At 48.3% G+C, this 21588-nt stretch overlaps 1 protein-coding gene across 2 annotated transcripts in view; it reads right to left on the reverse strand.

Annotated features, from left to right (window-relative positions):
• Positions 1 to 21381, reverse strand: part of ZMAT4 (zinc finger matrin-type 4) — a 759632-nt gene extending 738251 nt beyond the window's left edge. The window contains exon 1 of one of the 2 annotated variants that reach the window (XM_063962320.1): positions 20942 to 21381. In XM_063962320.1, coding sequence (XP_063818390.1) covers positions 20942 to 21022 — 81 coding nt within the window. In that variant the 5' untranslated portion in view covers positions 21023 to 21381. Of the gene's footprint in view, positions 1 to 20287; positions 20450 to 20941 lie in introns of those variants that run through there. The other variant, XM_063962321.1, reaches the window with a different exon arrangement.
• Positions 21382 to 21588: the final 207 nt, after the last annotated feature.

A 21588-nucleotide genomic window follows, 5' to 3' on the forward strand; every position in this document is an offset into this window, starting at 1 on the left:
GTATCCGCCGTTAGTTCACAGGGAACTAGACAATTTATTGAGGCAGTGTGCCCCCGTTACCAAATACCATCTAGGTTCCACTTCTCTAGGCAGGCGATACCGAGAATGTACACGGACGTCAGAAAAAGACTCACCAGTGTCCTAAAAAATGCAGTTGTACCCAATGTCCACTTAACCACGGACATGTGGACAAGTGGAGCAGGGCAGGGTCAGGACTATATGACTGTGACAGCCCACTGGGTAGATGTATGGACTCCCGCCGCAAGAACAGCAGCGGCGGCACCAGTAGCAGCATCTCGCAAACGCCAACTCTTTCCTAGGCAGGCTACGCTTTGTATCACCGCTTTCCAGAATACGCACACAGCTGAAAACCTCTTACGGCAACTGAGGAAGATCATCGCGGAATGGCTTACCCCAATTGGACTCTCCTGTGGATTTGTGGCATCGGACAACGCCAGCAATATTGTGTGTGCATTAAATATGGGCAAATTCCAGCACGTCCCATGTTTTGCACATACCTTGAATTTGGTGGTGCAGAATTTTTTAAAAAACGACAGGGGCGTGCAAGAGATGCTGTCGGTGGCCAGAAGAATTGCGGGACACTTTCGGCGTACAGGCACCACGTACAGAAGACTGGAGCACCACCAAAAACTACTGAACCTGCCCTGCCATCATCTGAAGCAAGAAGTGGTAACGAGGTGGAATTCAACCCTCTATATGCTTCAGAGGTTGGAGGAGCAGCAAAAGGCCATTCAAGCCTATACAATTGAGCACGATATAGTAGGTGGAATGCACCTGTCTCAAGCGCAGTGGAGAATGATTTCAACGTTGTGCAAGGTTCTGATGCCCTTTGAACTTGCCACACGTGAAGTCAGTTCAGACACTGCCAGCCTGAGTCAGGTCATTCCCCTCATCAGGCTTTTGCAGAAGAAGCTGGAGACATTGAAGGAGGAGCTAACACGGAGCGATTCCGCTAGGCATGTGGGACTTGTGGATGGAGCCCTTAATTCGCTTAACAAGGATTCACGGGTGGTCAATCTGTTGAAATCAGAGCACTACATTTTGGCCACCGTGCTCGATCCTAGATTTAAAGCCTACCTTGGATCTCTCTTTCCGGCAGACACAAGTCTGCTGGGGTTGAAAGACCTGCTGGTGACAAAATTGTCAAGTCAAGCGGAACGCGACCTGTCAACATCTCCTCCTTCACATTCTCCCGCAACTGGGGGTGCGAGGAAAAGGCTCAGAATTCCGAGCCCACCCGCTGGCGGTGATGCAGGGCAGTCTGGAGCGACTGCTGATGCTGACATCTGGTCCGGACTGAAGGACCTGACAACGATTACGGACATGTCGTCTACTGTCACTGCATATGATTCTCTCAACATTGATAGAATGGTGGAGGATTATATGAGTGACCGCATCCAAGTAGGCACGTCACACAGTCCGTACTTATACTGGCAGGAAAAAGAGGCAATTTGGAGGCCCTTGCACAAACTGGCTTTATTCTACCTAAGTTGCCCTCCCACAAGTGTGTACTCCGAAAGAGTGTTTAGTGCCGCCGCTCACCTTGTCAGCAATCGGCGTACGAGGTTACATCCAGAAAATGTGGAGAAGATGATGTTCATTAAAATGAATTATAATCAATTCCTCCGCGGAGACATTGACCAGCAGCAATTGCCTCCACAAAGTACACAGGGAGCTGAGATGGTGGATTCCAGTGGGGACGAATTGATAATCTGTGAGGAGGGGGATGTACACGGTGATATATCGGAGGGTGATGATGAGGTTGACATCTTGCCTCTGTAGAGCCAGTTTGTGCAAGGAGAGATTAATTGCTTCTTTTTTGGGGGGGTCCAAACCAACCCGTCATATCAGTCACAGTCGTGTGGCAGACCCTGTCACTGAAATGATGGGTTGGTTAAAGTGTGCATGTCCTGTTTTGTTTATACAACATAAGGGTGGGTGGGAGGGCCCAAGGATAATTCCATCTTGCACCTCTTTTTTCTTTTCTTTTTCTTTGCATCATGTGCTGATTGGGGAGGGTTTTTTGGAAGGGACATCCTGCGTGACACTGCAGTGCCACTCCTAAATGGGCCCGGTGTTTGTGTCGGCCACTAGGGTCGCTAATCTTACTCACACAGTCAGCTACCTCATTGCGCCTCTTTTTTTCTTTGCGTCATGTGCTGTTTGGGGAGGGTTTTTTGGAAGGGACATCCTGCGTGACACTGCAGTGCCACTCCTAGATGGGCCCGGTGTTTGTGTCGGCCACTAGGGTCGCTAATCTTACTCACACAGCTACCTCATTGCGCCTCTTTTTTTCTTTGCGTCATGTGCTGTTTGGGGAGGGTTTTTTGGAAGGGACATCCTGCGTGACACTGCAGTGCCACTCCTAGATGGGCCCGGTGTTTGTGTCGGCCACTAGGGTCGCTAATCTTACTCACACAGCTACCTCATTGCGCCTCTTTTTTTCTTTGCATCATGTGCTGTTTGGGGAGGGTTTTTTGGAAGGGCCATCCTGCGTAACACTGCAGTGCCACTCCTAGATGGGCCCGGTGTTTGTGTCGGCCACTAGGGTCGCTAATCTTACTCACACAGCTACCTCATTGCGCCTCTTTTTTTCTTTGCGTCATGTGCTGTTTGGGGAGGGTTTTTTGGAAGGGACATCCTGCGTGACACTGCAGTGCCACTCCTAGATGGGCCCGGTGTTTGTGTCGGCCACTAGGGTCGCTTATCTTACTCACACAGCGACCTCGGTGCAAATTTTAGGACTAAAAATAATATTGTGAGGTGTGAGGTATTCAGAATAGACTGAAAATGAGTGTAAATTATGGTTTTTGAGGTTAATAATACTTTGGGATCAAAATGACCCCCAAATTCTATGATTTAAGCTGTTTTTTAGTGTTTTTTGAAAAAAACACCCGAATCCAAAACACACCCGAATCCGACAAAAAAAATTCGGTGAGGTTTTGCCAAAACGCGTTCGAACCCAAAACACGGCCGCGGAACCGAACCCAAAACCAAAACACAAAACCCGAAAAATTTCAGGCGCTCATCTCTAGTATCTACAGTATAATAAAGAGGGTGTGATTTGTAAGGTGCAGGGAGCAGTGAGGAAGTCGGCCACTGAAATGATAGCAGCAGCTATCAATTAACTTAATTCAATGGTGTCACAGAATGGGAGGAGAGGTGCCCCCCTTCAGAGCAGGAGCCCGGCGGCAGATGACTCCGTTGCCTCCCGGAGTTCTGCCTCTGCTTCTGCAGCTCTCCAGAGTCCTGTGGTGATTTGCACACAGACCACTTTCCACAACCCTCTAGTACCCTCTAGTTCCTATCTATACCAATACCCTATATTGTATCTTGTTCACTTGACTTTTATAATGCTAATACTTTTAACACTGCTTAGTTCAGTCATCTTGAGTTCCAATGTATATGTCGACAGTTAATAGGTTCACCCCATATGGCCGATATGCATTAGGTTGACATGGTCAAAAGGTCGACAAGGTCATAAGGCCGACAGGTAAAAGGTAGAGAGTCCTTAAGGTCAACATGGTCAAAAGGTCAACAAAGAGCCTTTAAGGGTACAAGTTTACACTAATTGTGATTAAACATACAAAATGCTCCCCCAAAAGTGTCAACTTTTTTGTGTCGACCATTGTCATGTCGACCTTTGACCATGTCAACCCTTTGTACCTGTTGACCTTAACCACTGTCTACCTTTTACCTGTTGACATTGTAGACCTTATGGGGTATATTCAATTGACGTCGAAAGCTGCCGTCTGTCGAAAAGACGGCAGTTTTCTACTTTTTTTTAGGTTGGAAGGGGTTCCAACCTATTCAATATATTCGACAAGTCGAGGAATTCGACTTGTCGAAAAGCACGTGGATCAGCGGAATAGCTGCCGATCCACGTGCTTGTGTCGAAAAAAGGGGCCAAAACAGACAGGTTTTGGCCCCCTTTTTGACCATTGTGGTCGGACAGTCCTGGTGGCCACATGATTAATGGCAGCCGCGGCACTGAAGGGGTTAACCCCTAGTGCCCGGCGCCATTATGCTGACAATGGGCGCTTGGCGCCAATTTTGAATGTGCCCTGGCGCTAGGCGCCATCTTCAAAATGTAATTGGCCCTAGGCGCCGTGTACTTTAAAAATGTTTAAGTGTGTGCCGCGGTCTCGGACCTCCCCGGCGACCGCGGCAGTGAGGGCAGCCCCCCGGCGCGCTGATCTGTGTGTGCGCGCCGGGGGAGAGGAGAGCCGCTGTGTGTGCACTGAGGTCCGGGAGCCTCAGCGCTACGGAGGGAGAGCCGCTGCAGGCGGGAGAGCTGCTCCCGCTGCAGTGCTCTCTGTGGGTGCCGCCACTGAGGGCCGGGAGCTCTGCTCCCGGCGCCTCAGCCCATTGAAGGTGGCCAGCCGCGGCAGCCGGGACGAACGTCCCGGGCTGCTGGGCGGCAAGGGGGGTGCGCCGCAGCCCGGCTCCCCGCCGGACGCTGCGGCGAGGGCACCGGACTCAGCACCGCACACAGGGGACCGGGCTAGCCAGCTCCCTGCGCGGCGAGGCCACCAGAGTGCGCCGCTTAGGGGGGACAGGGCTAGCCGGCTCCCTAGCGGCGGGGGGATGATTAGGCTGATGAGCGCTGGGGTCCGGGAGCTACCTCAGCGCTGCAAAGGGCACAGAGCCATGGCGGCTGGGACAAGCGTCCTGAGCCGCCGTGCTTCCGATAAGGGGGGTGCGCCGCACGGTGCGGCGAGGCCACAAAGTGAGTGCCACACTGGGGGGACAGGGAGAGCCAGCTCCCTGGACCCCGGTGGCGGGCATTACAGGCAGGCTGGAGGATGGGGGAAGCCAGCCCCATACCTCCAGCACAGACAGAGCCCTAGCAGCCAGGCTGCAGGGCTAGGGGACAGTATGTAGAAAAACAAAGACATTGTTTTAAATGTAATAACATATACAGTGTGTAGTAAGGCACTGCAGTGCCTGGGTATGTGGAGCCTGTGCAGGGCACAGGCTCAGTGTATATTTAAAGGGGAATGTACAGTGTATTTTAAATGTGATGTATTTAAAGGTAAAATGCACTTACTTGGTTGTGTGTCCCAGGAGGGGGGAATCCATGGCTGAGCAGGCTGATGGATTCTCCCAGACCTTTTCCCCAAAAACTGAATCCTTTCCCTTCCAGCCTCACACTTGAAGTTGGCTTGGAAGAGAGAGGAGAAGCTCATCTTTGAAACAAGCTGAGTGGTTTTCTGGCGCTCCATGGAGATCACCCGTAGTGGCCAGGAAACCTTGACCGGGGATCTAGGCTGCCCAGCTCTGGAGCCCAAATCCAGGCTGCAGGCAGTGGGCTAAGTCCCGGGAAGGTTTCTGGAAGTCAGTTTAGGCGGGAAAACTTCCCCCAGCCTAGACTGAACGGCACCGGGGCGTATCCTGATTCTCCAGGATGGGACAGTCAAAGGAGAGTGACCACTCCCCACTATCCATAGAGAACAATGTTAGCTGTGCATGTGACCAAGGCATGCACAGCCCATGCGTAAACATTGATTGGTTGTACACCACAGGGCGGGCTTACCCCCTGTGGTAATGTGTATTGGAGTAAGATAAAAGGAGGGCAGTTGCCCCATGAAAATTGTATTGTACCATCTTTATTCTGCTGGAACATCTTGCTGTATGCTGTTGCCCCTAGCAATAGGGAAGAGTCTTTTTTTTTAGGTTATTATTGAGCAAATAAACATCTCATCTGCCTCAAGAAGATTGCTTCATCTTGTGACCTACAGGGTTATGCCAAACATAGCCCCGTCCTCCGGCTGTCCAGGGAAGCACCTAACGTCTCCAAGTTCCGCCTTCCGCCAGCTACCGGTAGAGGCCTAGCAAGTGGCTAGTGGGGATTCGTCAACACCACACAGGTGTGGTAAGGCAGTGCGTCGGCACATACAGAGCAGAACCGTGGTTCCAAATGCCACGGCAGGTTAGGAGTTTGGTGGTGGCAGCATAAACCCGCCCACAGCGCAGTGGGTGGAGTCAGTAACAGGCGGTTACTGACGGTAAGCGGGAATCCCCTATGTGGCCAGGTCCCGTGTGACCTGACCTTCCATTCTGTGCGCAGGAGACGGGACGCGAAAGCGGTGAGTGCTTTTCGCTCGGGACCGTCCTGTCACAACCACTTCAGTCCGACATAAAAAAATGTCGGACTAAGATGTGGGACCCAGAGGAGGAGAAAGGTGTGGGAGCCGTGGGGAGACGGGGGACAACCGTGGGCAGACAGGGGAGATCAGCGCTATAGCACAGCGCTGCAGCAGGATGTCACACAGCCGCACCGCTCACGGCAGCGTCCACCCGGCTCCAGCAAGTGAGGTCACGCTTGATGGAGCCGGGTGGACACTGCCGTGAGGTCGGGCGGCAGTGTGACATCCTCCTGCAGCACTGCTGTAGCGCTGATCTCCTACGTCTGCCCGCGGCTGTCCCCGCTGGTCTCCCCGCGGCTCCCCCCCCTCTCCTCTTCTGGGTACCTTATCTCAATTCGACTTTTTAAAAGGCGAATTGAGATGAGATTGAATAGGGGTTGTCGGATCCATTCTGACAAATGCATGTCGGAATGGATCCGACCCTAATTGAATATACCCCTATGCATGTCAACCATATGGGGTCCACCTAAAGATGGACTGTATAGACATTCTAGATCTTCTCTAGCACACCAGTCATCATCCCTTTCCTTCCAAATCTTTGCTTGATTCATGGGCTCTTACAGAACACAATGGGATAGTGCTCTCTTGGGTCAAGATTACAATTAAACCATGGAACAATTCTTTATAGATCAATATCTGTAGAACAATTCATCTTATAGACTTGGAAGCACGGCTTGTTTCATTCAACAATAAGAGCAAAAAAAAAATTGATCTCTGTAATTAATAATGAATAAAGACGTTGCATACAAAAAAAAAAAGATTTAGGCTACAAGTAAAGGATATAGTGCCGAGCCAACAGCGAATGATGTTCTTATATCTGTAAGCTTTAGTGCTACAGTATATACTCATCTTCGGAAAACCACCCCCCGCCTATGTAATTCCCATGTTGTGCTGGGATGAGACGGATTTGCTCCATTTGGTACAGTAATGCTGTGTGAACCTGTATGTCATGACCTCCTGTACACGGGATAGATGATGGTAAATGGCACATGTTCCATAGAGTATAGGAGGTCATATTCTGTACATACATAATCACACGCAGATTAAATGGACCGAAAAGACTGAAAATGATTATGCAGATTTGCTAAAAGCCAAAAGCACATTTTATACCGTAGAACACACAAACTGCATTCAATTATAATTATATTACTATTTTCACGCTTTCATGGCTACAACTATGAGATATAAAGAACAGAACATGCAATGTTTAATGCTGGAGACGTAATTCACGGCTGTTTACCTCTTACAAGTAGTACATGAATACTATATAACAATAGTAACATTAGGGGACACAAATGAGCGATATAAATACCCATCTGCTGCACAGGGGCTTCCTATCTGTGCTCATTTAAACTGATTATACATTGACTAAAGAATTGTCTTTTATTTGTTCTCTAGGTGTCACGTTTCTGACCTTTTCAAAAACTGAGCAGGCACGGTTATAAAATAATTGTTCTGGGAAATGGAATATTGCCTGCTAATTGAACAATTATTGTGCGAGTGTGCACGTGTGTTACTGTACATAGGGTTTCAGCAGGTTCTGGGTATTAGAGAAAATGTGTCACAATATGCCTTTAAAAATAAGAACGGTGTTCATATATATATATATATATATATATATATATATATATATATATATATATATATATATTCACACTTACAAACATCCCCCCAGACCTCAGGAAAGCCATATGCCAATAATGGCCCTCTTTCCGAGTTGTTCGCTCGCTAGCGGCTTTTAGCAGCCGTGCAAACGTTAAGCCGCCTCCCACTGGGAGTGTATCTTAGCTTAGCAGAAGTGCGAACGAAAGGATCGCTGAGCAGCTACAAAAAAAGATTGTGTAGTTTCTGAGCAGCTGCAGACCTACTCCTAGCTTGCGATCACTTCAGACTATTTAGTTCCTGTTTTGGCGTCACGAACACGCCCTGCGTTCGGCCTGCCACGCCTGCGTTTCCCCAGGCACGCCTGCGTTTGTATCTGACACACCTGCGTTTTTACACACACTCCCCGAAACCAGTCAGTTACCTCCCAGAAACATCCACTTCCTGTCAATCACTCTGCGGCCAGCACTACGACTGAAAAGCGTCGATAGACCTTGTGTGAAAGTACTTCGGCTGTTGTGAAAGTACGTTGCGCGTGCGCATTGCGCCGCATACACATGCGCGGAGGTGCCGCTTTTTTACCTAAACGCTGCGCTGCGACCGAAATCAGCTAGCGAACAACTCGGAATGACCACCACTATTTCTACATGCTGGTCAGGATATCAGCTTCCAAGGATGCTTTCAGACCTTCCCATCCGCACAGTATAAACAGCTATTCAGCCCACTAGCGTAGCAGTAAGTTCAGCGCCGGTAGTAACTACTAGCAACCGTTCTGCAACCCTAACATGTTAGATGTGGGCACGGCTAATACACGGGATGCGATCAATTTGCCGGCTGTTGGGATCCCGACGATCAGGGTACCGACGCCGGAATCCCGACAGCCGATAATGCCAACAGCCGGAATCCTGGCGCACTGGGGCTATTCCCACTCGTGGGTGTTCGTGACACCAATAGAGTGAGACTAGAACCTGTGGTGAGCGCAGTGAGACACTGAGCCCGCAGCGTGGCGAGCGCAGCTAAGCGCACAAGGGGACTTGTACTGCTCGCCCTGCTGCCGGTATTCTGGCTGGTGAGATGCCGCTCTCGGGATCGTGAAGCACCTATGGCACGTAGACAGAGACCATCGATGATGAATCATTCAGTGGTCATCCCTGCCCATAAGCACTCTTGCGACAGGTAAGCTGGCTTTAGGAGAATTACCTGTCCTTCTGCCATCTTGGATTTAAATAGAGGCTGCCTGTTCCCTGGTAGTCAGCTGAGATCCGGGATGGAGGGGTTGAGGCTTCGTAAGCCATGGGTGGGCTCACACCCTGCACACGCCTATGGTGAGTGTTCTTGAAAACACACACCCTACAGTGAAAAAAAACAGTTATTGTGCGCACTGTCACAAAGAAAAGAGTTCTGACTGCCTAATGACAATCACACAGACTAAACTCCCATGTCCAACACTCCACTAATAAACACGCTTTATTTACAGTCTGCTACAGACATAGGGGGTCATTCCGAGTTGATCGCAGCCAGCAACTTTTTGCTGCTGGTGCGATCAACTAGTCCATGCCTATGGGGGAGTGTATTTCTGCATAGCAGGGCTGCGATCGCTTGTGCTGCTCTGCTAAACTAAAAAAGTTTTGTGTAAAAGATGACTAGCCCTAGACCTACTTACCCTGTGTGACGGCTCCAGCGATGCAGGTCCCGGCTTTGACGTCAGACATCCGCCCTCCATTCTTCTGACCACGCCTGCGTTTTCTCCACCACTCCCCGAAAATGGCCGCCAACGGTCTGGTGACGCCCAGGGACGCCTTCTTTCTGTCAATCTTCTTGCGGTCGCCGTTGCGACCGCTTTCTTTGTAATCCGTGATGTAACCCGGCGATCCCTGTCGCCGGGCAATGACGCGCGTGTGCAGTGCGCACGCTGCACAAGCACATTCCGGACCCGTTCGCACCGCAGCGACAAACTGCTGCATGCGAACGGGTCGGAATGACCCCTATAGACAGCTGCACTTGTTTCATGTCTGCATGAAGGATCAGTGCTTGGAGTCACCTTCTGAGTAGGACCTTCTGAGTATCAAATATTTGAGAGCATTAATCAATCAATGGATTACACTCTGCGTCGTGTCATGTTGGAGAAGTGACCTCTCTCAATGAGATACAGCTGCTGTAATGCACAAATAACTTGGTTATTAAAGCAAACTAAACATACTGTGAGAGCAGATGTTCATGGTCTCATGTAATACAGCTGAAGTGACAGGGGGGCCTTAGATAGAGATAAAGTGGAATGAGATAAAGTACCAGCCAATCAGCTCCTAACTGTCATGTTACAGGCTACAGGCTGGGTTTGAAAAATGACAGTTAGGCATAGTTGCCGACTTCTGAGCTGCTCTCTCCGGGAGAGAGCAGCCCGTCGGCTCAGCAGGGGGGGCGGGCAGTGAGGTGACGTGACAGGGGGCGGGCCAGAGGCGGAATGGGCGTGGCTTCTGGACCGCGTCATTTAAGCCACGCCCCCGCTGTGTAATGCCGTGATTACCGGCATTATACAGCAGGGGGCGTGGTTACGATGATGCGATTCAACAAGAATCGCGTCATCGCCTGCCCGGACCGCCCACTTTACTCGTTAAGTGGGCGGCGGGCAGGGGGTGACCCGCAGATATCGGGAGACTTGCCTGCTCTTCCGGGGGGCCGGGAGGGTCACCCGTTTTTCGGGAGCCTCCCGGCCATTCCGGGAGGGTAGGCAAGTATGCAGTTAGGAGCTGATTGGTTGGTACTTTATCTGTGTCCACTTATTTCCAACCAAGGCTTAGTAAATTGACCCCAGGGTCTTTACATTTTCAAAGACCAAAGTCATTTGGACACTGCCCATTTGCCGTCAAACTCTCCATTTTTGCAGGGCAGAAAAGACGTCAAAATAGTGGAAAATCTGTTACAAATGAGTGTTTACCAAATGTAAAACATTTTTCATTTCAGTCTGTGGTTAGGAATTTGGCCCATACTTTACACTTCAATAAGACTTGGTGCATGCAAGTCACTGCTGCAACATGAAGCCTTGGAGAATGATAAAGTGGAGAGAGGTAAAGTACCAGCCAATCAGTCCCTAACTGCCATGTCACAGGCTGTGTTTGAAAAATGAGCAGGAGGTGATTGGTCGGTGCTTTCTCTCCACGGCTTAGTACATCTGCCCCATAGTATGACATGCAACACTTTTAACCATCAATCCAGGCCAATATACTAGCAAATAGCATCAGTTATACATAATGGCCTTCATTCCGAGTTGTTCGCTCGCTAGCTGCTTTTAGCAGCATTGCACACGCTAAGCCGCCGCCTACTGGGAGTGAATCTTAGCTTTGCAGAATTGCGAACAAAAGATTAGCAGAATTGCGAATAGATACTTCTTTGCAGTTTCTGAGTAGCTCGAGACTTACTCTGCCACTGCGATCAGTTCAGTCAGTTTCGTTCCTGGTTTGACGTCACAAACACACCCAGCGTTCGCCCAGACACTCCCCCGTTTCTTCAGACACTCCCGCGTTTTTCTCAGAAACGGCAGCGTTTTTTCGCACACACCCAAAAAACGGACAGTTTCCGCCCAGAAACACCCACTTCCTGTCAATCACACTCCGATCACCAGAACGATGAAATTTCTTAGTGAGGCCGTGAGTAAAATACCAAACTTTTTTGCAAATTTACTTGGCGCAGGCGCACTGCGAACGTTGCGAATGCGCAGTTTGCGACTAATCGCTCCGTTGCAAAAAAATCTTACGAGCGAACAACTTGGAATGAGGGCCAATATTTGATTCAAACTTACCATACCCGATTTCCAGGCAGCACATGTATATGGTGACATTCCTTACTGAAATCTGGGAAGCGTGATGAAGAGCGATATCAGCAACAGACCGCCGTGTCCTAATAGTCTACAGAGAGGTCGGCTGCAGGTACAAACCATTCGGAGTAATTGCTGCTATTCTACTAATTATACCTATCTCACTAATTGAATATTGGGAGTGATACTGATAATTAAGTCATGATTGATATATTGACCCAGAAGAAAAAGCAACACAGCTTTAGCCAATAATGCAGCCTAGTTACATTACAACCGCGAGGTCACTGAAAACAAACAGTAAAATAAATTAGGGATCAGCTGAAACCTTGATGAGTATTACTATAAGGCTCCCAATAATCTAATTCTATGAAGCCAAGACCTTTTCCATCAACCAGGCGCTTTCCAAATATCAAGAGGAATAATTGTTAAGCAGTTGTTTTGCATTTAATACTATTGGCCTTTTAAACTCAGAAAAGCCAACAAGCAGTTCACCAAGAGTATATAGTACTGTACACCAGGTATATAAACACCACTGAAATCAAACTGTTGGGGTTAGATGTTTTAGGGGTCTATTTATGAAGCTTATCTCAGCTTCTCACAACTTATCATGAGGAAAGCCATGGAAAAATAACTGAATGCTTCTGTTACATCTTTCTCCATTTTTACCGCCAACCCCATAGACTTCTATGGGAATGGCCACATGAGTCAATTTATCAAGATATGCTTTTGGCCTCTAGCTAACGACATCTCAGCATGACATTAGGTATACCTGGCAATGGGAAGCAGCTTAGTTGAATGCCCATTTATGGATATTAGCCGCACATTCATATAGCGCTGTATCACTTTGACGGTGAACAGGAAAATGCAATTTGCAACGATACGTAATGATCGCAACTGCAGGGCCAAGGTAAAAAGACCCTTTATTTATTTTCAATTTTTATAGTTGGAGCTCATGAAACCTTCACTGATCTTTATAGACATTTGAGGGTGCCATTTTAATTGTGGGTGGTCACTCCCATGTGCAAATAGTGACAGTGACAGGTGCCAGCGCTAGTTAACTGCTTGTGATTGGGTGCTTGTCAATGAACTGCTGACACTGACTTGCGATAGCTGAGGCCTTGCGTATTCACGCTATTGCATCTTTTTCCAAGAACGCAACTTACGCCACAGTTCTGGGGCACACTTGCGTCAATCTTTGCAGAAATCCCCACCTTCAAGAGTTAAGCCAAGATTTCTAATACTTATATAAGACAAGTAAACAGCGCCAGACACAAGGTTACATTAAACCATATGCAGCAAAGTCATAACTTGGAGAAGTATTGACATATAGAGATATATATGGATAGAACAGGCTTAATGGCTGATTAAGCCAGAAGACAGAAAACACAATGGTGTCCTAATGTGTGAAGAGATTATACATGAGAAAATCCATGGAACGTGGAGTGTAATTAGTCCATTGCTTGCTCCCATAAGTTGCTGAACCCCATAATTGTACTAGCCAAGTGCCTCAAGCGCCTGGATTCTTGAAATACCAACATTTCAAGTCAAGAGTTTTGGAATGAATAGCAAATTATCCTGGGAACATAAAGGAACAAGGGAGAACGAAGTATTCTGTATGTGCATATATTTCAGTTAATGGGATGGTAATCTTGCCTGCATATACTATACTCATTCCAAAGTCAAGCAATCCAACAAAACAAGAAGTTTTTCTATTGTTAATAATGCAGAAATAAACCGCATTACTCTAGCCCCCTAAATGACACTATGACAGTCAATACACATGTCAAAACATGTTACAGTCAGCTCCGTTCTTTTCACAATGTTAGAAAGCAGTGGAGTATAAATAAAAAATTATTACTTTGTGATATATAAAGTGCTTGAGTGCAGGCCTGTATTTCATGTATGTTTGACCTATGGCTCTGTTTCATAAAGTATATTTGCTCAAAGATTTTCACGTATCTTATATGAAACCACAACTCACAGTACAGGTTCAGTACACTGACATTACAATGACTACACATTTAGCGTCCTTAGTAAATTAGTAAAAGTAAAGCTAGCATCTAGCTAAGTGGTTTTCAACCTTTCTCTTACGTCCTAGAGGATGCTGGGGACTCCGTAAGGACCATGAGGATAGACGGGCTCCACAGGAGACATGGGCACTTTAAGAAAGACTTTAGATCTGGTGTGCACTGGCTCCTCCCTCTATGCCCCTCCTCCAGACCTCTGTTTGATACTGTGCCCAGTGGAGACTGGGTGCTTTTTAGAGAGCTCTCCTGAGCTTTCTGACAGAAAGTATATTTGTTAGGTTTTTTATTTTCAGGGAGCCTGCTGGCAACAGACTCCCTGCATCGAGGGACTGAGGGGAGAGAAGCAGACCTACTTCTGTGAGTTTCAAGGCTCTGCTTCTTAGGCTACTGGACACCATTAGCTCCAGAGGGAGTCAGAACACAGGTCTCACCCTGGAGTTCGTCCCGGGGCCGCGCCTCCGTCCTCCTCACAGAGCCGGAAGATAGAAGCCGGGTGAGTATGAGAAGAAAAGAAGACTTCAGAGGCGGCAGAAGACTTCATGATCTTCACTGAGGTAACGCACAGCAGTGCAGCTGTGCGCCATTGCTCCCACACACCTCACACACGGCAGTCACTGTAAGGGTGCAGGGCGCAGGGGGGGGCGCCCTGGGCAGCAATATAAACCTCATTTCTGGCAAAAGAGATATATATACAGCTAGGCACTGTATATATAAAGAGCCCCCGACAGTTTTTATTATATTTAAGCGGGACAGAAGCCCGCCGCCGAGGGGGAGGGGCTTCTCCCTCAGCACTCACCAGCGCCATTTTCTCCACAGCACAGCTGAGAGGAGGCTCCCCGGACTCTCCCCTGCTTATCCACGGTGAAAGGGGGTTTCAGAGAAGAGGGGGGGGGGGGGCACATAATTGGCAGCAAATAATAGTATTACAGCGCTACTGGGTAAACACATTGTGTGTTTTTCCTGGGGTATTAGCGCTGGGTGTGTGCTGGCATACTCTCTCTCTGTCTCTCCAAAGGGCCTTGTGGGGGGAACTGTCTTCAGATAAGAGGATTCACTGAGTGTGTGGTGTGTCGGTACGTGTGGGTCGACATATCTGAGGTAAAAGGCTCTTCTAAGGAGGAGATGGAGCAAATGTGTGTGGGTGGTGTCTCCGTCGACAACGCCGACACCTGACTGGATATGTGGAATTAAGTGCTGAGGTAAATTTATTGCACAAAAGATTAGAGAACAGACAGGGAATCTACCCATGTCTGTCCCTATGTCGCAGGGACCTTCAGAGTCTCAAAACGCCCACTATCCAAAATAATAGACACTGATACCGACACGGAGTCTGACTCCAGTGTCGACTACGATGATGCAAAGTTACAGCCAAAACTGGCAGAAAAGTATTCAATATATGATTATTGTAATAAAAGATGTTTTGCATATCACTGATGACCCATCTGTCCCTGACACGAGGGTACACATGTTTAAGGGGAAGAAAGCTGAGATAACATTTCCCCCCTCTCATGAACCAAATGAATTGTGTGAAAAAGAGCGGAAATCTCCAGACAAGAAACTGCAGCTTCCCAAAAGAATTCTCATGGCGTATCCTTTCCCTGCTAGGGCCAGGATACAATGGGAATCCTCCCCTAGGGTGGACAAGGCGTTGACACGTTTACCCAAAAGGTAGCGCTGACATACCAAGATACAGCTACCCTCAGGGATCCTGCAGATAGCATGCAGAAAAGTACTTTGAAGTCCATTTACACACATTCTGGTACACTGCTCAGACCGGCGATTGTGCCGGCAGGGGTTTATAGCGCTGTAGCAGCGTGGACAGATACCTTATCAGCGGAGATTGAAACCCTAGATAAGGATATCATGTTATTGACCCTAGGATATATAAAAGATGCTGTCTTATATATAAGACATGCTCAAAGAGACATTGGTCTACTGGGTTCTAGAGTCAACGCTATGTCGATTTCTGCTAGACGTGTCCTGTGGAACATGCAATGGACAGGTGATGCCGACTAAAAGAGGCATATGGAGGTTTTACCTTACAAGGGTAAGGAATTGTGTGGAGAAGGGCTCTCGGACCTGGTCTCCACAGCTATAGCTGGTAAATCTGATCTTTTGCCTTATATTCCCTCACAGCCTAAGAAAGCACGACATTATCAAATGCAGTCCTTTCGGTCGCAGAAAAACAAGAAAGTACGAGGAGCGTCCTTTCTTACCAGAGGTAAGGGCGCAGGGCACAGCTAGTTCCCAGGAACAGAAGTCCTCCCCGGCCTCTACTAAATCAACCGCATGACGCTGGGGCTCCGCTAAGGGAGTCCGCCCCAGTGGGAGCACGTCTTCGACTCTTCAGCCAGATCTGAGTTCGCTCACAGTTAGATCCCTGGGCAATAGAAATTGTTTCTCAGGGTTACAAGCTGGAATTCGAAGAGGTGCCTCCTCGCCGGTTTTCCTTATCGCCCCTACCGGCTTCTCCCCCAGAAAGGGAGATAATATTAAATACAATTCACACATTGTATCTCCAACAGGTGGTGCTCAAGGTTCCCCTCCTTCAACAAGGAAGGGGGTATTACTCAACCTTGGCTGTAGTCCCGAAACCAGACGGTTCGGTCAGACCTATTTTAAAATTAAAATCTCTGAACCTATACTTGAAAAGGTTCAAATTCCAGGTGGAATCGCTCAGAGCGATCATCGCCAGCCTGGAAGGGGGGGATTTTATGGTGTATCTAGACATAAAGGCTGCATACCTTCATGTTCCCATTTATCCACCCCATCAGGCGTACCTGAGAATTACGGTACAGTATTGTCATTACCAATTTCAGGGTAATTGGCGGAAATGATGGTGCTCCTACGCAAGCAAGGAGTCACAATTATCCCATACTTGAACGATCTCCTAATAAGGGCGAGATCAAAAGAGCAGTTGTTGAACAGCATGTCACTTTCGCTGAAGGTGTCACAGCAACTCGGCTGGATTCTCAATATCCCGAAGTCACAGTTGGTTCCTATGACTCGTCTGCCCTTCTTGGGTATGATTCTGAATACGGACCAGAAATGGGTTTATCTTCCGATAGAGAAGGCCCAGGAACTAAAGACTCTGGTAAAAAAAAACTATTAAAGCCAAAACAGGTGTCAGTGCATCACTGCACTCGGGTCCTGGGAAAGATGGTGGCATCTTACGGGGCCATTCCCTTCGGCAGGTTCCATGCGAGGACTTTCCAATGGGATCTACGGAACAAGTGGTCCGGATCACATCTACAGATGCATCAGTTAATCACCCTATCCCCTAGGACCAGGGTGTCTCTCCTATGGTGGCTGCAGAGTGCTCATCTTCTGCAGGGTCGCAGGTTCGCCATCCAGGACTGGATTCTGGTAGCCACGGACGCGAGCCTCCGAGGTGGGGGAGCAGTCACACAGGGAAGAAACTTCCAAGGTCTTTGGGTCAAGTCAAAAAACTTGTATTCAATTCAACATCCTGGAGCTGAGAGCCATATACAACGTCCTTCGGCAAGCGGAAACATTGCTTCGCGACCTACCGGTTCTGATCCAGTCAGACAACATCACCGCAGTGGCTCATGTAAACCACCAAGGCGGCAGAAAGAGCAGAGTGGAAATGGCAGAAGCCACCAGGATTCTCCGCTGGGCGGAAAATCATGTAAGCACATTTTCAGCAGTTCATTTCGGGAGTGGACAACTGAGAAGCAGACTTCCTCAGCAAACACGACCTGCATCCAAGAGAGGACTTCTTTAGGAAGCCTTCGCAAAGATTGCAAGTCAGTGGGAACTGCTACAGATAGACATGATGGCGTCCCACCTCAACAAGAAGCTACAGAGGTATTGCACCAGGTCAAGAGACCCTCAGGCAGTAGCTGTAGATGCCCTAGTGACACCGTGGGTGTTCCAGTCGGTCTATGTATTTCCCCCTCTTCCTCTCATACCCAAGGTGTTGAGAATGGTAGGAGGGAGAGGAATGAGAACAATCCTCATTGTTCCAGATTGGCCACGAAGGACCTGGTATCCGGATCTGCAGGAAATGCTCACAGAAGATCCGTGGCCTCTTCCTCTAAGACTGGACCGGTTGCAACAGGGGCCATGTCTATTCCAAGACTTACCACGGCTGCGTTGGACGGCATGGCGGTTGAACGCCGGATCCTAGCGGATAAGGGTATTCCGGATGAGGTCATTCCTACGCTAATAGAGGCTAGGAAGGACATGACATCTAAACATTATCACCGTATATGGCGAAAATATGTTTCTTGGTGTGAGGCCAGGAATGCTCCTACGGAAGAATTCCATCTGGGCCGTTTCCTTCACTTCCTGCAAACTGGAGTGAATTTCGGCCTAAAATTAGGATCTATTAAGGTTCAGATTTCGGCCTTATCCATTTTCTTTCAAAAGGAATTGGCCTCTCTCCCTGAAGTACAAACTTTTGTGAAGGGAGTACTGCATATTCAGCCTCCTTTTGTACCTCCGGTGACGCCTTGGGACCTTAACGTGGTGTTAAGTTTCATTAAGTCACACTGGTTTGAACCACTTAAAACGGTGGAGTTGAAAAATCTCACTTGGAAGGTGTTCATGTTATTAGCCTTGGCTCCGGCTAGGCGAGTTTCGGAATTAGCGGCTTTATCACATAAAAGCCCCTATCTGGTTTTCCATATGGATAGAGCGGAATTGCGGACCCGTCCTCAATTCCTGCCAAAAGTGGTTTCATCCTTTCATATGAACTATTGTGGTGCCTGTGGCTACGCGTGACTTGGAGGATCCCGAGTCTCTTGATGTGGTCAGGGCTTTGAAAATTTACGTGGCCAGATCGGCTACAGTCAGAAAAATGGAAGCACTGTTTGTCATGTATGCAACCAACAAGATTGGTGCCCCTGCTTCAAAGTAGAATATTGCTCGCTGGATCTGTAACACGATTCAGCAGGCGCATTCTACGGCGGGATTGCCGTTACCTAAATTGGTCAAGGCCCATTCCACTAGGAAGGTGGGCTCTTCTTGGGCGGCTGCCAGAGGGGTCTCGGCGCTACAGCTGTGCCGAGCTACTACTTGGTCGGGTTCAAACTCCTTTGCAAAGTTCTATAAGTTTGATACCCTGGCTGAGGAGGACCTCCTGTTTGCTCAATCGGTGCTGCAGAGTCATCCGCACTCTCCCGCCCGTTTGGGCGCTTTGGTATAATCCCCATGGTCCTTACGGAGTCTCCAGCATCCTCTAGGACGTAAGAGAAAATAAGATTTTAAACCTACCGGTAAATCTTTTTCTCGTAGTCCGTAGAGGATGCTGGGCGCCCGTCCCAAGTGCAGACTACTTCTGCAAGACTTGTATATAGTTATTGCTTAAATAAGGGTTATGTTATAGTCTCATCGGTCTTGGACTGATGCTATGTCGTTTTCATACTGTTAACTGGATAGGATATCACAAGTTATACGGTGTGATTGGTGTGGCTGGTATGAATCTTGCCCTTGGATTAACAAAAATCCTTTCCTCGTACTGTCCGTCTCCTCTGGGCACAGTTTCTCTAACTGAGGTCTGGAGGAGGGGCATAGAGGGAGGAGCCAGTGCACACCAGATCTAAAGTCTTTCTTAAAGTGCCCATGTCTCCTGCGGAGCCCATCTATCCCCATGGTCCTTACGGAGTCCCCAGCATCCTCTACGGACTACGAGAAAAAGATTTACCGGTAGGTTTAAAATCTTATTCTTTCAGCTTGTGGCACACCAAAAAAGACTTTAAAATTGCCAAGGCACACCATCAGTCCCCCACAGGAAAAACCCCAAACACAATATTGGTCTTCACAGGAAACACATACACACACATTGGCCCCTAAAGTAATACAAACACATTGACCCCCACAGTGTTAAAACAAATACATTGGCCCCCACAGTAACTTAAGACAGTGCCCCCCCCCCCCCCCCTCCAGAGAAAATAAATAAAATGCACTGGCTCCTACCTGTCACTAGGTGAGAACTGTCACTATACCTCAGCGAAGGGAGCTTCTGCAGCCTCAAATACAGGTGTGGCAGGAGCCTATCATGAACGATGGGCTAGTGGGGGCGACGTGGCATGCACGTGCGTGATCTATGCTGTCCATAGGTTACAACCTTGGCCGTGTCTGAGGCACCCAAGCCCACAACTATAAATTAATTAAGGCAGCGGTTGGACACCTGGCTGGCAACTCAGGAGGCACACTTGATAACTGCACACAACACACAGCAGTTGAAAAACGCTGATCTAGCTGATGTTGACATTATCCTGAATTACTGTTTCCTGCCAATATTTATTTAATCTGTGAAATCGCTTATACCCAAATGGGTGTGCATCTATAGATAAACACACAATGCCCACAGAGTGATATAAACACACAACCTGACTTGCATAGACAGGTGTTCGTATTCTCATTATACACAAAAACACACACCATGGGTCTATATGGGCGACTGCCATGGAGACTCAGAAAGCAATAATCACTTGATCTTTCCCTGGCTCTGACAATCCCGCTCACCATACACATCCAAGTTGGCGCTGAATTGTTGGCTGCAAATTTGAAAAAAAAAGAAGAAAAAAAGCGCCTCCCCCTGGGAATATCAATATTATAAACTGTGCAAACTTTCCATTCGCCCATGCCAGCCTGCCCCATTCAGCTGACTCTTTGAAAACAAAATCAATTCTAATTACACAGATTCTCACCTTTTTCTCCAAAACAAATAGACACCTGTTTCCACACAAGCTGGGTCTGTAAGCTGCTCTAAAACAAAAAGGTCTGCCTGGGAAAACTTGTGTAGCTGGCGGTGGGTCAGAGCCAAGCACTGGGCACGGGAACTGTTCCCAGGCACATTGGGGAGACCATGGCACCTCCCCCCACAGCCCCCTCTCTCCAGCCCATTCTTTGCAATGGGGAAACATCCTGCAGCCCCCTCTCTCCAGCCCATTCTTTGCAATGGGGAAACATCCTGCTTCATGCCTTGCTCCAGGAGCTGTCCAGCATTGACAATGCTGACTTGTTCCCTTGTCCCATCAGGGATGAAAGGTCCTTATCAATGGTGAAAAGAAGACAGTGCCCATTATAGAAAGAGGAGCGAATAACCTGGCAGCCAGAGCTCGCCATCTGCTCATAGAAGGGCCAGATTTATTATTAGTTTGGCGATGTGCTTGTCAGGGTCATTTCTAGGAGATCTGTGCTCAGCTATACACAGTCACTTCCCTGCACAGCGCATCCTCATGCACAGGGCATAGCTCCCGGTGCAGCCAGCATCCCCGGCCACTCTCCCCCCTGCAGCCATGTGATAGGGACCCGCTGATTATCCCGCTGTACCCCAGACAAAGGATGCTTCGGAAACTTACCCCTGCTGCCTGCGCCTCCGCTGCCCCGGGCAAGGTCCTCTCCTGGTCTGTGGTGGGAACCCCAGCACAAGCTGGCTGCATCCAAACCTTGTGCTCTTCTATCCGGCAGGGCTGGCCACTGTGCCTGCTGGCTGCTCCTGTGCACTGTCACGTTGTTCAGGGCTGATCTGATAGATTCCCAGGGATGGATGAGTTGTGTGTGTGTGTCTCTGTGTGTGTGTGTCTATGTGTTGTTTAGCAAAGAGAGAAGACTTTCACTGCCTCTCTATGCACAGACATAGACGAACACTGGGAGCTGCTCCCACCTCCTTCCTCTCCAGTGTCCCTGGGATTTATTTTTGGGGGGTGCTGAGACCACCAGAGACATCAGCAGCGTTGCAGCAGGTCCTTGCACACTTGTTCAGCTGGGACCTGAGTGGTTTGTAGACAAGCAAGAGGGAACCAACTGGAGTCTGCAGCCAATTCAGCCATTCTCAGCAGATCTGCAGGTGTAGGGTTAACCAGAGGCTCACGTGAATGTGTGTTTACTATATACTGTGTGTATATATATATATATATATATATATATACATATACACATATATATCTATCTATATATATATATATAGATGTATATATGTATATAATTATATATATATATATTTATT

This window comes from Pseudophryne corroboree, chromosome 3 (assembly GCF_028390025.1).
Source record: "Pseudophryne corroboree isolate aPseCor3 chromosome 3, aPseCor3.hap2, whole genome shotgun sequence".
Lineage (NCBI taxonomy): Eukaryota > Metazoa > Chordata > Amphibia > Anura > Myobatrachidae > Pseudophryne > Pseudophryne corroboree.